General features: G+C 43.2%; 1 protein-coding gene and 3 non-coding genes across 6 annotated transcripts; all 4 read right to left on the bottom strand.

The window, feature by feature from the left end:
* Positions 1-155: 155 nt before the first annotated feature.
* Positions 156-16,295, bottom strand: LOC110532025 (nascent polypeptide-associated complex subunit alpha). Of its 3 annotated transcripts, none has more exons than XM_036987947.1 (9): positions 16,164-16,295; positions 14,435-14,512; positions 6,334-7,833; positions 4,593-4,672; positions 1,911-1,988; positions 1,583-1,729; positions 1,233-1,361; positions 559-681; positions 156-271 (listed from the first exon to the last, which is right to left on the bottom strand). In XM_036987947.1, the coding sequence occupies exons 2-9, from the start codon at positions 14,502-14,504 to the stop codon at positions 257-259; spliced, it is 2,142 nt and encodes a 713-aa protein (XP_036843842.1). In that variant the 5' UTR covers positions 14,505-14,512; positions 16,164-16,295; the 3' UTR covers positions 156-256. The 3 variants fall into 3 exon arrangements, with proteins under 3 accessions (XP_036843842.1, XP_021471287.1, XP_021471288.1); XM_021615612.2 differs by lacking the exon at positions 6,334-7,833 and adding an exon at positions 9,182-9,880; XM_021615613.2 differs by lacking the exon at positions 6,334-7,833.
* LOC118966240 lies at positions 341-414 on the bottom strand. Its single transcript, XR_005053499.1, has one exon. It is a non-coding gene; the product is annotated as a small nucleolar RNA SNORD59 (small nucleolar RNA).
* On the bottom strand, positions 1,105-1,178 carry LOC118966242. Its single transcript, XR_005053501.1, has one exon. It is a non-coding gene; the product is annotated as a small nucleolar RNA SNORD59 (small nucleolar RNA).
* Positions 2,122-2,196, bottom strand: LOC118966241. The gene has a single exon (XR_005053500.1). It is a non-coding gene; the product is annotated as a small nucleolar RNA SNORD59 (small nucleolar RNA).
* Positions 16,296-16,305: the final 10 nt, after the last annotated feature.

The following is a 16,305-nucleotide window of genomic DNA, read 5'->3' on the forward strand; positions in this document are numbered from 1 at the left end:
AAGTTCAGTAAAACAGAGCAGAGTTTACACCTATAAAGGACTCAACTGTATTCAATATCCCTGTTCAGACAAATCCTTTGGAGACCAGTGTTCCTTGGAGACGACGTGTCAGATGCATAATTTCACAAAATGAAAGACAACAGTGGGAAACCGCATCGATTTACCAAGCCACATCTTTATTTCTATCTTGGGTATAAATTGTACCAACGATAGATTAAAATCAGCAACTTTTCAGAACCCTGTCGACTCCAGCAGCCTACATCGTCAACTCCTGTGAATATAAGAACAATGTGTTGATGCATGTACAAACTAAGCCCCATCATAGTTAACACTGCTTTGCTCTTCTCAGGACAGAACGGTTGGCTTCAGTAGACTCAGAAGAACGAAAGTCACTGTATCAATCATCAATGAAGAGAAATTATCTCCTGCTGGTAGATCCCATGGTAACTTGGACACAGGACACAATTCAAATCTACAAATATTTGGAGTGAAGGGAACCCTGTGCCAGATATGATTTTGTCTGGCGACAAGGGGAATTGTGTGGTAAAAATTACTTACCATAATTGCGTTGACAATGTCGTTGTTGTTGTTTTTCAGGGCGCGTACAGCCTTCGCTCGCGACACGTTGGCTTGTGACATCACAAGTTCAATGTCCTTCACCTCGACCCCGGTCTCGTCAACCTATGCATTGAGACAAAACGTTAGTATATATACATTTGACAGTCAACTCGCACTGCAATTCACTATCATCTCCAGGGGAATTGGGCTTTTGGATTGGGCCCATAAATTACCCCATTAAGCAAGGGAGACTACTACAATCAAACTACATGGAAATTATGTTTACCTTTATTTAACTAGGAAAGTCAGTTAAGAACAAATTCTTATTTTCAATGACTGCCTAGGAACAGTGGGTTAACTGCCTTGTTCAGAGGCAGAACGACAGATTTTTACCTTGTCAGCTCGGGGATTCGAACTTGCAACCTTTCGGTTACCTGTCCAACGCTCTAACCACTAGGCTCAGAACTATACAATCGAATGTACCACAAAACATACGGTGCCCGATTTTTGATAATGTACAAACTAAACCCTATCATAGTTAAGTGCTCTTCTCAGGACAGAGGGGTTGGCTTCAGTAGACTCAGAAGAACGAAAGTCACTGTATCAATCATCACTGAAAAGAAATTAACTCCTGCCTATTACATAGTAACTTTTTCACCCCTCATTGCCCTCACCTCTTCCTCTTCGCTCTCCTCCTGTACGGTGGGTGTCTGTGTGTTTTCCTGGATGTTCGACACAGCTTCTCCCTGTACCTTGAACTTCTCTGCCGCTGCCAACTGGGCTTGCTGTGAGAGATCCTCGATCTGAGACACAAAGGGAGAGAAACGGGCAGAGATATCAGTGCGGTATCCTTTAGCAAGAACACCAACACCTTGGTTGAAGGATATTACACTGCATATTTGACTGATAACCGCATACTATCGTGAAAGAACAGTCTAAACTAGATGGAACAATGCCAATAGCATTTCAGATTTAAAAGGGGACCAGAAAATACAATTATAATGGTATCCTGGATCGATCTTACCTTAGCCTCACCAAAGACAATGTAAGTGTCTGATGCAGGGCTCTTGTAGACATCTGGTTTGGTGATGACGAATAGGATGTTCTTAGACTTGCGAATGGTAACCCTGGTGACCCCCGTCACCTGCCTGAGACCCAGCTTTGACATTGCCTGAAGAAAAGCAAATCATGGGTTATATTTTGACTGGAACCGTACTCCTCGACTATCCATTGTTTATACGGATAGTTAAAGGTGGCATAGTCATTTAAATTAAGTCAACGTACACTTTTAAGATGGGAATGTCTAATGAAAATATGATGGAGTCCAGATAGTTTTTTAAAAAGCTAGTTACCTTTCGTGCCTTCTTTTCACTACGGCTCTGTTTGGCTTTGCTAACGGGTTCCTCATCTATTTCTGCAGCAGCTGCAAGCTGCGGGGGGAAAAAAATACATTTATCCTCCTTTAACGGCAGTCAAGGTTTCAGAGTGCGAGCAAAAATTCTACCCATATGTAAGAATATGGCATGAATGGTGAAAACAAAACAAATTAGAGTATCCCTTTGCTCTTCTCAGGACAGAGGGGTTGGCTTCAGTAGACTCAGAAGAACGAAAGTCACTGTTATCAATCATCACTGAAGAGTCAAGGATCTATTCTTAAAACAGATACTCAGGGGTTCTAATCATATTGTGAGTGCAGTTCAAGTGTTTACTCAGTCCCCCCAGGATGTCGCTGGGATTTCTTTGTGATATTTGCATGGCAATATGTAATGATTGTCCACTGTGGCGAAAATGAGCTGACGAGGGAAAAGTATTGTTGACGTCTGGTTTCATTTGTTGGAATGTGCTAAACTTTGATAATTGACGTCGTAAATAAAAGATAGGAAATTAAAAGAGACTGGGTTATGTTAGAAGTTAATGGTTCTCAGAAGAAAGGCTTTGGAATGTGTATTAGATGAGAGGGGTTGAGGTCAGGTGATGAGGACACATTCTCTTGAGAGTAATAAATGTTTGGAATCCTGTTACCCTCTTTATTAGCATCCTGTAGAGCCTTAAAATTAAGGATTGGAGAGAAAGGGGAGTGTTTTAATTAGGATGCATATAAAACTGTGAAGTCAAATCTTTTGCTGTCTGTTTTCAGCTGTACAGAACCTTTGGGGAATGATTAAACTTGGTTAAAGCTTCTCTAGTGTCCGTGAGTTATTTACTCTGAAAAATAAGAATTTAACAGATTGGACCATATGTGGTAAACGTGCAATGATTAGGGATGCGCTATATATCGGTAAGCATATCGGAAACAGCCAATATTAGCTAAAAATGGCAACATCGGCCCGATGTCTAGTTCAACGCCGATGTCAAAGCTGACGTGCACACCTATATTACGTAGGTAGCAGACATGACGTGATGACGCCACAAACAAATACAGAGCTACGCGTACAACACAGCATTCCTAACCTAGCCCACAACGTCTGCTGGGTGGATCTATTTTGACGTTTCAAAGGAAGATAACAGAAAGGCCATATGCAACGTTTGTGCCGGTATTATTTCCAGAGGGGAGAAAGTGAAATCTTTCAATACCACAAACCTAATTACTCATTTGAACGTGCATCACCCCCAGACGTTCAGCGGCTACCTAGAACAAAAGCAGGGGAAAAAAAAGAAGCTTCCAACAACTAAACAAGTTCAAGTCGACCAGTCATTTGAAAGATTAAGAACATTAAAGCGAGACAACTCAAAAGGCGAAATTCATCAACGCCAAGATAATGAAATTCATTACCCATGACAACAATCAACAATCGTTCTCTGTTGTGGATGATGTTGGCTTTCGCCGACTGGTACACACTACCGGGGTTACACAGTATCGTTGAAAAGCACATCCATTAACTACTTGCTATGGGCGTCACTGCTATTAGCTTCACGACTGACATTTGGACCAGCGATGTCAGCCCCATGAGCATGCTGAGTGACAGCACAGTGGGTGGACGAGGATTTTGTACTGAGGAAAGCCGTATTGCACGCTCAATAATGTGCTGGTTCTCATACCGCTGCTGCCATTTCAATGGCATTTGAGAACATGTTTGAAACTTGGAAACATGAACACACTCCTAGCTCCATTTGAACAACTGACTGGAGAAATAAGCTCATCAACTGCGTCTGCAGCAGACGTGATACCCTCTGTCATGGCATTGAAACACATGCTCAACAAAACTGCCGACAGACCGTGGGGTTAAATCTTGTAAAAGTACTCTACTAGAGACTGTGAACAAGTGATTCGGTGGCATTCTCTCAGCCTCTTTACTGTGTCGCCACCATTCTCGATTCTAGGTACAAGGACCGCTACTTCGATGCAGACAAGAAACAGGGTTTACGTAAAATGTTAGACACAGCTGGACAAGATGGAAACAGACAGTGCGCACCGATGAAGAGAACCCACGATAGAAGAGGCCACGGGCCAACTGAGCTGAAACTTCACTGCTTGACATGCATGATGAAATCCTCTGAGAATGAAACGACTGAACAACGAAACAGCACAGCAAGTGAAATAAATAGGTTTTGATTGTTTTTTTTACTGGTAATGGGGACATAAATGCCAACAAAATAACTTATTGGTCAGTGTTTGTGTGTTTCAACTATTTAACTGTACTAGAATGCTTAAAATGCCGCTAAAATTTTAAATAATCAGTATCAGGTTTTTGGCAAGGAAAGTACCAGATATTGCCAAACATTTCATATCGGTGCATCCTTAGCAGTGATTGGTTGTAATTGCGAGTCCTCTTTTTGTATTGAAGTTTTATGCAATAATATTGCGACGATTTGACTCAATGCAGAAATTGTGGCAATTGGTCAAATTTGAAATCCCTCACAATATGCGTTGGGAAGTTGTTGAATAAATAAAATAAAATTGTGATTGCAGAATCCTGGAGGGACTGTTTCTGTATCAGTATACACAATATATAAGCAGTTAATCCAATCTGTGCCCTACCAGACCCTTGTTCAGGCAGTCTTACCTGGGCACTTGATCACTCAGGTGGTCTTACCTGTGCTTGCTGTGTCTGTGCGGAGTCCTGTTCCTCCAGATCTGGTACAGACTCATCGCTGTCCGATTCAGTGCCAGACCCTATAAGCACCCCACAGAGAAACAAGCATTAGTCACATTATACAGGCTGTCACAGGCAGATGCCTGAGCAGCAGATAACCAGTTCTCTTACAGTAGCGCCTGTGTAAGACCGGAGAATTGTAATTGTATGGGTCATTTAACTGAGCAAAGTCGGTTTAAGGCACCGAGACCAATACAAATTCAGATGTAAAATGACCCCAACATTTGTTGGTGGTAAGTTAATTCAACCTAGTAATTTGAGGCACTAAAAGAATAATGGTTAAATGTGGATGAGGTAAAAAAAAAAAAGACAGTCAGTGTACAAACTAACAGACCTGCTTATAAATAAAGGTTCAAATATTCTTTTTTTTTTTGAATTTTTACCCCTTTTTCTCCCCAATTTCGTGGTATCCAATCCAAGCTACTATCTTGTCTCATCGCTACAACTCCCGTACGGGCTCGGGAGAGACGAAGGCTGAATGTCATGCGTCCTCCGATACACAACCCAACCAGCCGCACTGCTTCTTAACACAGCGCTTCTCCAACCCGGAAGCCAGCCGCACCAATGTGTCGGAGGCTACACCGTGCACCTGGCAACCTTGGTTAGCGCGCACTGCGCCCGGCCCGCCACAAGAGTCGCTGGTGTGCGATGAGACAAGGACATCCCTACCGACCAAGCCCTCCCTAACCCGGACGACGCTAGGCCAATTGTGCGTCGCCCCACGGACCTCCCGGTCGCGGCCGGTTACGACAGAGCCTGGGCACGAACCCAGGGACTCTGATGGCACAGCTGGCGCTGCGCCCTTAACCACTGCGCCACCCGGGAGGCCCTGTTAAAATATTCTTATGGTAAAATGTTGCCCTAGTCATACAGATTTAAGATGGCTCTCCGAACTTATGACATGACCCCCCCCCAAGGATATTTTATAGAATTCCATACTATGGCTCAATTAACTATCATTGTGGGGAAAAACAGCCACCAAACAGTGTCTAAAAATAGTAGGGAATTTGAGAACATTTACATGATTTGAACTTAACATGCATCTTGATGGGAGGCAAAACATGCCAACTGGAACCTTCGGTTGGTTTGAAAGTACACAGTTCAAGGGGAAATCAGCAGTTGCTACATCAATTTGACTTATAAATGCTTCATGAGCTTAGTTCAACTGTCGTACCCCATCAGAACCCAAATTAAGCTTGTTTTACTCCAATATTTGTAAACAAGAAAATGTAAATAAACACTATTTGGCCTCAAAACATGGTTAAAACTATAATTTTGATATCATGGATTGCCAAATCCTTGCATCCATAGCACAGTCTATTAATTTGAGTGATTACATTCTCCTGCCCCACCTCTCAGCTTTTTACCAAACCAGGGGTGGGGAGACCACTGTTGATTGCCGCTGAAATTATAATCCAAAATAACAAAAATGGCACTAAAGTGGGAGCACTGATTTCACCAATCAATAGCTCCAATTACATGTAATCTTTGAAACAGGCCAGTTGAGGTTACATTTGAAGCGAACCTAATACACCGACTACTACCATCTCTACTTTCTTCAACTCAAACCAGAAGAAAAAGGGAAGAGACACTTGAGCAAGCCAGTGAATGGGCCACAGAACTCAACATTGGCAGGCAAACAGAGGGGACACAGGAGACAGAGAGGAGGAAGAAGAAATACCCTCATTCTTGGTCACAGGCTCCGGTTTGGTTGGGATTTTAGCAGTGGTGGGGGCAGGTTTTGAAACTGGAGGTGGTGGTACAATGGCTACTTCAACAGGCTTAGGGGAAGCTACAACAGGATCAATTGGCGCAGGCTTGGGCGGAGCTGGTGCAGCTACAACAGGCTCAACTGGTAAAGGCTTGGGCGGAGCTGGTGCAGCTACAACAGGCTTATTTGGCGCAGGCTTGGGTGCAGCTGGCGCAGCTATAACGGGCTCAACTGGGCAAGGCTTGGGCGGAGCTAGTGCAGCTACAACAGGCTTTTTTGGCGCAGGCTTGGGTGGAGCTGGCGCAGCTACAACAGGTTCAACTGGGCAAGGCTTGGGCGGAGCTGGTGCAGCTACAACGGGCTTAATTGGCGCAGGCTTGGGTGGAGCTGGTGCAGCTACAACGGGCTCAACTGGGCAAGGCTTGGGCGGAGCTGGTGCAGCTACAACGGGCTCAACTGGGCAAGTCTTGGGCGGAGCTGGTGCAGCTACAACGGGCTTAATTGGCGCAGGCTTGGGCGGAGCTGGTGCAGCTACAACGGGCTTAATTGGCGCAGGCTTGGGTGGAGCTGGTGCAGCTACAACGGGCTTAATTGGCGCAGGCTTGGGTGGAGCTGGTGCAGCTACAACGGGCTTAATTGGCGCAGGCCTGGGCGGAGCTGGTGCAGCTACAACAGGCTCAACTGGAGCTGGTTTAGGGGGAGCTGGAGAAGCAACTAGGGCAGGCTTAGGAGCCTCTACTACTTTAGGGGGTGAGTAGACTGGCATCTTTACTGGCTCCTCTGGTGGAATGAGAGGTGGAAGGTCATCATCCTCCAGAGCAGGCTTAGCTGGTGCAGGGGCTGCCTTGACCTCTTTCACCTCAGCTTTGGGCACAGGCTTAGGCTTGGCATTGGGCATTTCAGGGGCAGCTTTAAGTGGGCTAGAGGCAACAGCATCAGCAAATGACATAGGGGCTGATGCAGCAGGCTTTGAGGTCACTTTGAAGGCCACAGGGGAAGCCTCAGGCTTGGGAGAGACGGGTGAGGCAGGTGCAGGATCTGCAGCAACAGGTGCTGGCATGGCCACTACTGGTGCAGGAGCAGCTTTAAGCTCAATAGGAACAGGTTTGGCCTCTGTGGGGGCAGGAGCCTGGGCTGGGGCTGGCAGGTCAACAGCAGGCTTGAAAGCCTCTCCTTTCTTAGCCTTTCCTTGTTTGCCAGCCTTTACAACCTTTGGGACAGCACGGTTGCCCTGGCTGGGAGCTCCAGATGCCCCAGGTGAGGTAGCTAAGGGGGAACAGGGTGTTGAGGAGGTTTGCTTTGGGGAGGTAGGAGAAGAGGAGGAGGCAGATATCGAGGTCTTTTTTCTTCTGCCAGGGACAGCCTTTGGGGTCGAGCCACCCTTGGCCTCTTTGCCTTTGGGCTTGGCAGGGCCAGAAGCAGCCTGGGGTTCCTGGGAGGTAGCCACACTTGCAGGGGCAGAGGGTGCGGCTGAATGAAACAAATATGTTTGTTAAAAATTTGGAAGGAAGTCAAAGCCTGAACCATGCGGGTTAAAAGATCAGAACACACAAGACAATGTTACATCATAACTCCAGGGTTAGGAAAATGAACACCACACCAACCTTATTTCCAAAATGGAAGGATTTGTTGCAGGGCAGCAAACTCAATGCACACTACAATTCAAGTATTCAGGCAAAACCACAACTGACAACCTAAAGTTAAAACACCAACATCTACTTGGTCCAAGCACAGACCCACACACAAAACATTTTCTACAGCGTTAGTCCAATTTCATAACCAGAGAGCAAAAGTGAGGGCCCACTCAGTGCAGAGGAAAGCGTGGCACTATTTACACTAAAATACATTTGTGACAGTGGTATGACAGGTCAAATTCTAAGTAACTGTAGTGGGTATAAACAATGCTATGCATTGTTTGACCTAAGTCCCCTAATGGGTTCACACTTAAAAGGCAAATTCAGCCCACTAACATCCATAACCTCAAAATTGTTCAATCGACTGAATGAGATTGTAATTCGTTACTTTTTTTTTTTTTTGCAGTGATGAGGTGCAATGTTGTTCATTTTGGAGGTAAAAATATAAATAAAAAAAAGTTTAAAAGTCAGGCTATAGTATAGACAAATAAATGCAATTGTTATTTAATAGAAACATGACCAATTTCATATGTTAAATTAAAAAACAACCCACAATGGATTAAATGTGGCTAGTGAGTAGTAAAAAGGTGTACCGCAATGACCAAAAAGCCATAACTGGAACTATTACCACTCCCTAACTACCCCCATTGGCTACAAATACCAGTGTTAAAAACAGATACTGCAGTTAGAGCACATTAACACAGTTGGCTAGGAGGCATTCTTCCTGATAAACACCAATAAGCCCAGAGAAAGTTAGAGAGACTGAAATAGTACAGTCAAAGGACAGTCCACATCTGATGACAAAAGACAAAGAAGTTGCTGGAAGTCAGTTCTTTACATTAAGTGCCTAAATGGACTGGCCTGTTTCAAGGTGAAACGCTGTGTTTAAACAGTGACGCAAGAGAAAATTGAGAGCCAATGGATACTCATGAGATAATAACAAGCCCTAAAAAAGAAAATGTAATATTGAAAATCTCTTCATTTCTCTAAACATAAGCCCTTTTCATCAAGCATAATAACATTTTACTATTTTTTGGGGCAAAACATAACATTTGAAAGGGCAAATATAGGCCCAGCATTGGCGCAGAAGTTTGCAAGTATAAAAAAAAGAGACGAAATGTCTGAAAAGGGGGAGCTGCTGTAAGAGGGGAAAAGCAACTAACTTTGCACACAAAATGACCCACCTGACAGGAGACAGGTGGAGACGGTCGGGCCTGCGCGATTTGACATCACCTTCGTCTGGACGGCCTCAGAGAAGGCCGCAATTGGTTCTTTCTCAACAGAAGTTTCGTTTAGCGTGTCAATGGTCATATCAGCAGGCAGTGCTTCAGGTTCTGGGGCCCCAGTGTCCGAGCTGGCCACTTCAGTGCATAGTACGGCATCATCAAGAGATGGATCCAGACTCACAGTCTCCAACTCTTCAGTGATCATCTCGACTGCAGGCTCGGGGGTGACTTCTGGAGTTACACGTGCCATCCCATCAATAGTGTCTGCGATTGGCTCTTTAGCAGCAGGTTCTGGTTCTTGGACCGGAGTCTCTTCAGCCACTGCCACGGGTTCTGCAGCCACTGCATCTTGAGTGGCTGCCACGGTAGCCTCTATAACTTCAGCAGAATCTTGAATGATGACCTCTTCTGGTGCTTGGGTGACCTGTTCAGCAGTTTCTTTACGTTCTTCAACAATGGTTGCTTCAACTTCAGGTGTTGCTTCTACACCATTAAGTTGTCCACTAGATGCCTCTCCTAAAGCCATTTCTGACACCGGTTGGGATTCGATCTCTGGAAGAACAGTGGCGGATCCTAGAGGCACAGGACTCTCCAAAGCGGCTGACTTGGTCACGTCAGACACAGCCATCTCAGGGGGAGCAGAGGAACTCAACACCCCTGGAGTTGATAGGAAGAAAAGGAGGAGCGGAAGGAGCGGCAGGGGTAGTCACAGCAAGTGTGAGGAGCGGTTGATAAGCTTACAATAACGTTTTTTTGAAGCATATGATCAAAATGATTTAACCCCTCGTTTAATAAAATCTAACTACAGTAACGGTATTCTCCTATACCAGGTACTTTTACCAACATGAGGAAGTTGGGGTACAAATGTTTTGATTATATGACACAAAATATTAAGAGGAAACAATTGAATGAGCACATTTTTAGAATTGGGGTTGTGATCTAGATCTACACTATATATACACAAAGGTATGTGGACACCCCTTCAAATGAGTGGATTTGGCTATTTCAGCCACACCCGTTGCTGACAAGGTGTATAAAAACGAGCACACAGCCATACAATCTCAATACACAAAATTCTGCCCTGCTAGAGCGGCCTGGTCAACTGTAAGCTCTGTTATTGTGAAGTGGAAACGTCTAGGAGCAACAACAGCTCAGCCACACAGTGGTACGCCACACAAGCTCACCTGTCCTCAGTTGCAACACTCACTACCGAGTTCCAAACTGTCTGTATGAAAGCAACATCAGCATAAGAACGGTTTGGCGGGAGCTTCATGAAATGGGTTTGGGAAAGGCCATTTCCTGTTTCAGCATGACAACGCCCCCATGCAAAAAGCGAGGTCCATACAGAAATAGTCAGTCGAGATCGGTGTGGAAGGACTTGACTGGCCTGCACAGAGCACTGACCTCAACCCCATTGAACACCTTTGGGATGAATTGGAATGCCAACTGCGAGCGAGGCCTAATCGCCCAACATCAGTGCCCGACCTCACTAATGCTCTTGTGGCTGAATGGAAGCAAGTCCACGCAGCAATATTCCAACATCTAGTGGAAATCCTGCCCAGAAGTGCAGGGACCAACTCCATATTAATGCCCATGATTTTGGGACGAGATGTTCGACAATCAGGTGTCCACATACTTTTGGCCATGTAGTGTATCAATTCAGTTGAACCAAGGTGTTTGTGAGGTTGTTCAAGGATGCAGACATCAGCCTTCCGTTTGCTACAAGTGAACCAAGAATGGGTGAATGTTGTGTGTACCCACAAAACCAAACTTGAGCCCATGTCCCAGTTACCATGCAGTGCCTAAATGCACAAGATTGTGACTGGAAAAACCTTGAGACCGAAAGTGGGTAGAAACTCTCTGAAGAGCGAGCAGCATTCAATACATCTACAAACCTTAATGACACAATATTTCAGAGTGAAAAGAATCTTACCACAGAGAACCACATGCACACTGAACCACTAGTGAAAACGGTTGAATTAGAAAATTTTGATTTAACAGGTTGCTATTCTGTTTGATGTGATGAGGCAATTTGATAACCTTACCTGAATTACAGTCAAATAACTAGAACTGAAAAGCAAAATGTAAACATTTTCTCATCCACTTCATGCAATTTAACCCAAATCCCCAAGTGGATTTTCAACACTTTTCTGGAACAACGCAGTCTTCCTTGCTGAACAAAAACAATTTACCGCTTTTCCAACAGTCTAACTTGAATTCCGAAAGTCTTCTCCTGTGGTCATAGCTAACAGTTCCCATTTATCAGCCAACACCTATGGTGTTTCCACTAGCAACACTAAGTAATTACCTGCAAAACTATGTGGGCTCACTCCATAAACCCTGTACTGTAGTTTCTCATTCACTTCATTAACAGGCACCTGTGGTACTGAACATCCAGAATCTTCTCCAATCGTCTTCACTTGTTCAGCACCTTCTTCGGCTGCCATCATGACCAGTGGTCTTCAAAAGCAAATCTGTGGCCTTCACCAGCTCCAACTCATTGTCTCTTCAGGAAACATGGCGATTCATCTGCTTATAACCGTCATGGTTTTCAACACTTCAATCTTCTGGTTCAGGGCTTGGTAGTGAGGAAATCCAAAAGTGTCACTAATTATCTCCACTTGCATATTGACGCATCTTTGTTATACTAATCAGAATTTTGTTTTCTGCAGCATGTAAATGAAATGAGAAAATGCTTTAAGAAAACCATCAATACTAATTGCATTTAAAACCAATGTTTCTTAAATGACTTGAAAATAAAGCGCCATAAGATACTTCACAGAAGCAGCTTACCTTTGCCATCAAACATTTAGTCAAATCAATGCCATAAAAAGGCCCGCAATTGTGAGCATAACATTACCAACCATATCACTAACATGGTCAAAGAGAATGTAGGTGTGAATATAAAAAATGTAAATAACATAAAAGCTGGTCTAAAAACTAAATATATATTTCCAGAAGCATAAGGAATTCCTAATGCTCTATGATAAGTCAGTAACACTTTTTAATGCCGAGGTTGCTAATAAAATAGTATCACATATACTGAACAAAAATATCAAATGAAACACGTAAAAAAAATATATATATAAAATGAAACAAAGTGCTGGTCTCACGTTTCATGAGCTGAAATAAAAGATCCCTGAAATGTTCCATGGGCACAAAAAGCTTATTCCTCTCAAATTGTGTTTACATCCCTGTTAGTGAGCATTTCTCCTTTGCCAAGATAATCCATCAACCTGACAGGTGTGGATCATCAAGAAGCTGATTAAACAGCATGGTCGTTACATATGTGCACCTTGTGCTGGGGACAAAAAGACACTAAAAAATTGCAGTTGAGACAACACAACACCAGAGATTTCTCAAGTTCAGGGAGCATGCATTTGGAATGCTGACTGCAGGAATGTCCTCCAGAGCTATTGCCAGAGAATTTAATGTTCATTTCTCTACCACCTCCAACGTCATTTAAGAGAATTTGGCAGTACATCCAACAGGTCTCACAACCGCAGGCCTTGTGTAACCACACCAGCCCAGGACCTCCACATCTGGCTTCTTCACCTGCGGGATTATCTGAAACCAGCCACCCGGACAGCTGATGAAACTGAGGACTATTTCTGTCTGTAATAAAGCCCGTTTGTTGGGAAAAACTCTTGATTGGCTGGGCCCTGGCTCACCAGTGGGTGGGTTTATGCCCTCCCAGGCCCACCCATGGCTGCACCCATGCCAAGTAATGTGAAATCCATAGATTGGGGCCTATTGAATTGATTTCAATTGACTGAACTGTAACACAGTAAAATGGTTGAAATTGTTGCATGTTGCGTTTATATTTTTGTTCAGTTATAATTAATGCGTGCAGGATGTTTCTTTAAAAAATGTCCATGCACATGCCACTACAGCGATACCCATGCATTAGAAAGTGTTTTACAACACAGTTGTCGGTACAGTAACATTCAACACATGCGGTTGTGAGTGAGTGGGTTTCAGTAAATAAGGGGTCCTGGATAACCCATTTGACCTGCAGTGAAATTCAAGACAACCATAATTTTTTAAGCCATCTCAAATCCCTAAAATTGTTCCCACACCCTTTTTTCAACATTGATGTAAAGTGAGTCGATGACTGGCCAAACATAATCCTTGAGGGCTACTCACTTCAAAGTAAAAAAAAGAAAGGAAAAGAGAGTCCCCCCGGGATTATAATCTACAGGCCATGGTTTATACAGGGAGGTCCAAAAGTATTTGGACATTGACACATTTTGTTGTTTTGGCCCTGTACTTGAAATGATACCAAGAATACGAGGTTAAAGTGCAGGCTATCAACTTTAATTTGAGGGTATTCTCCTCCATATTGGTTGAACGGTTTAGAAATTACAGCACTTTGTACATAGTCCCCACCATTTTAGGGAACCAAAAGTATTTGTGCCCAATAGAAATGGTAAATAATGTAGTGTCATTTGAGTCACTTTTACTGTAAATGTTTCCTAAACACTTCTATATTAATGTGGATGCTACCATTATCACAGATAATCATGACTGAATTGTGAATAATGTTGAGAGAGAAAGTTAGAGGCATAAATATCACCCCCCCCCCCCCCCCAAAAAAAAAATGATAAATGATGTCCAAATTCTTTTGGTTCCCTAAAATGGGGGGGACACCATGTACAAAAAGTGCTGTGATTTCTAAGCGGTTCACCAGAGATGGATGAAAATACCCTCAAATGTAAGCCAGTCTGCCCTTGAACCTCAGTAATTGTATAACTTCAAAGTGCTAGAGTACAGAGGCAAAACAAAACATTTTTCACTGTCCAAATACTTTTGGACCTCACTATACATGATCATTCAGCTGATCAGCCCACCCTTCCCCTTAAAGGAAACCTGACACCACATATCCCTATATATGAAAATATGTGTAAAGCTGTACTTGACGCAGAGAAAACGGTTCCAAGTGAGCGTCCCCAACAGTGTGTCATTCTACAGCAGTATCACCTGCTCGATTATCTAAGTGTCAACTGATGGGTGCTACACTTCCTGAGTGAGTTCAATTAATATAGAGCTCTCAAATAACAGCCACCACTGCACTGGGGGAATATGACTTCAGTCACTACATCCAACAAGCACTTTTGAATTAGCTACTGCAGTGTTTGAGTTCCAGGACCCCATTAGCCTTGCAGTTTAGTATCTTAGCATGCAAGTGTGATGTAATAATGCTATACAAACCAGTCTCAACTTGTGGCTGCTGCATCTCCTGCTCAGTGACCGGGACTGTCTCTGTGGCTTCACCAGGCATGCTTGTGTCTGAAATGAGAAATCAAGGAATGACTCACCAGGAATAACTGACATGGCATGAATAAAACACAGACTAACTTACTAGATACTTTTCCACGTCTCCCATTGACTAGGTAAATCCATAAAGAGAAGATGACAAAAAAAATGTAGTAGTAGGAATTGGATTCAATGAGTACATTAACCAGCACAGTAGTAATTCGATAAACTGATTATGGCAGTAGGCAGATTATGCAATCATGTAAACACCTTACTCTGTTCATCTTAAAATCGGCATTAGGTCAAAATCAAAGTAAGCATACACCGATTAATGCACCTGGTTTTCTGTGCAATCTTTCTAATTATTTGCACATGTAAACATCTTAATTGGCATTCCCAGTGCTGTATTTGATTGTGTATGTGTTAACACCAGCTGAGCTAGCCTCCCTCTTCAGTGCTGGGTGAAGTGCGTTCAGAACAACTGAATTAATGCATAGAAGTAGTTCACAAACTTTATATGTCAAAAAAAGCATGCTCGCTGTGGTAGAACGTTTATTTTGATTGGGGATTCTCTCCATTTATCAGAGTGCCATCATGTAGCCCGATTTCAGATGTGTCTCATGTAAAACATTAAGGGAATCGTTCTTCTTGCAAAGCATGTAAAGGTTTTAATCGAACTATTATATTAAATCTATCCACAATAATCGCATTGTGTGCATGTGGACTCAATGTCTCAGTAAAATCACCTCAAACACCATTGAAGGAAGTCAGATGGTAGGGACCTCTGCCTCTCATCCAATTGGTTTTGAGAAAGAGGACGCGAAAAGTATGAAATTGAGGTTCTCCCACTGTGTTCAAATCCATATCATTCCCAGCTAAATACTAAATCAACTTTTTATTGCGGATAAAGCGAAATTCTAGGGCGGCAGATTATACTCAATGTGACCGACTCATACTATCAAACATTGGTTAGGTACTTACTGACAGTGAGGGTAACTGGATAAATTAGTGGTTATCCAACAAGCCATTTTAATTTCGAACTCAAGCGTTAACTGTGTTTCACGTGTTGCTAATGTAATGATACATTCCCTAGTTAGCAAGCTAACTAGCCACTTTAAATGGATTAACGTTATCTAGATAGTTAATACTGGCAAGCTGCAAATCAGGAGACAAATGGACACTGGACGAAAACGCTGTTTAATATAACGTCACAGCAATAACAATCATAGCTACCAACTTGTATAGTCCAAGAAAACAGTAAAAGATTAGGTAGATGGTTAGCTAACGGTACACTCACTTCCGAACAAGCTTCGCTTGAATCTTGCTAGCTGGATGTGCGCTGTCAAAGATATGTTCATAGGTTGGCTCACTGACAACTTCCACTGAACACTACACAAGTTGCCCCATCCGTAAAACGTATAATTCGTCCTGTGTTCTCAACTGTCGTGTCACATGAAACCAAGCCTATACCCGTTAGCAAATGTGGGCAAAGTCGTGTTCCCCCATTTTGTACCAGAGATCGATAACATAAACAGTGAATATTTCTGTGTACAGATAATGATACGGATAAATATCCACATGAGGGGTATGCCACACTTCTCATGTACTTTCAGAGCCCTGTTTTAAATAATTTAAACTGCGATAAATGGTTAGATGAAGTTAGATTCGCGGCAGACACACTCACCGAGTTAGGATTCTATATCCAAGATGGTTGTGAGAGAGAATTTCTGACCTCGGTCTCCCGATATCACATTTTGCACTAACTTCTTCCGGGTCGTTTTACAAAAAAATTAAAATAAAAAAAAAAACATCTCTGGTGTATCCTT

The sequence above is a fragment of the Oncorhynchus mykiss genome, chromosome 9, assembly GCF_013265735.2.
Source record: "Oncorhynchus mykiss isolate Arlee chromosome 9, USDA_OmykA_1.1, whole genome shotgun sequence".
In the NCBI taxonomy this organism is placed as follows: domain Eukaryota; kingdom Metazoa; phylum Chordata; class Actinopteri; order Salmoniformes; family Salmonidae; genus Oncorhynchus; species Oncorhynchus mykiss.

Coding starts and splice junctions, on each gene's coding strand:
- LOC110532025 (XM_036987947.1), bottom strand. CDS start 14,504: ATGCCTGGTGAAGCCACAGAGACAGTCCCGGTCACTGAGCAGGAGATG. Junction 1,989..4,592: donor CACAGACACAGCAAGCACAG/GTAAGACCACCT, acceptor TTCCCCCCGCAG/CTTGCAGCTGCTGCAGAAAT. Junction 682..1,232: donor AGGAGAGCGAAGAGGAAGAG/GTGAGGGCAATG, acceptor CTCAATGCATAG/GTTGACGAGACCGGGGTCGA.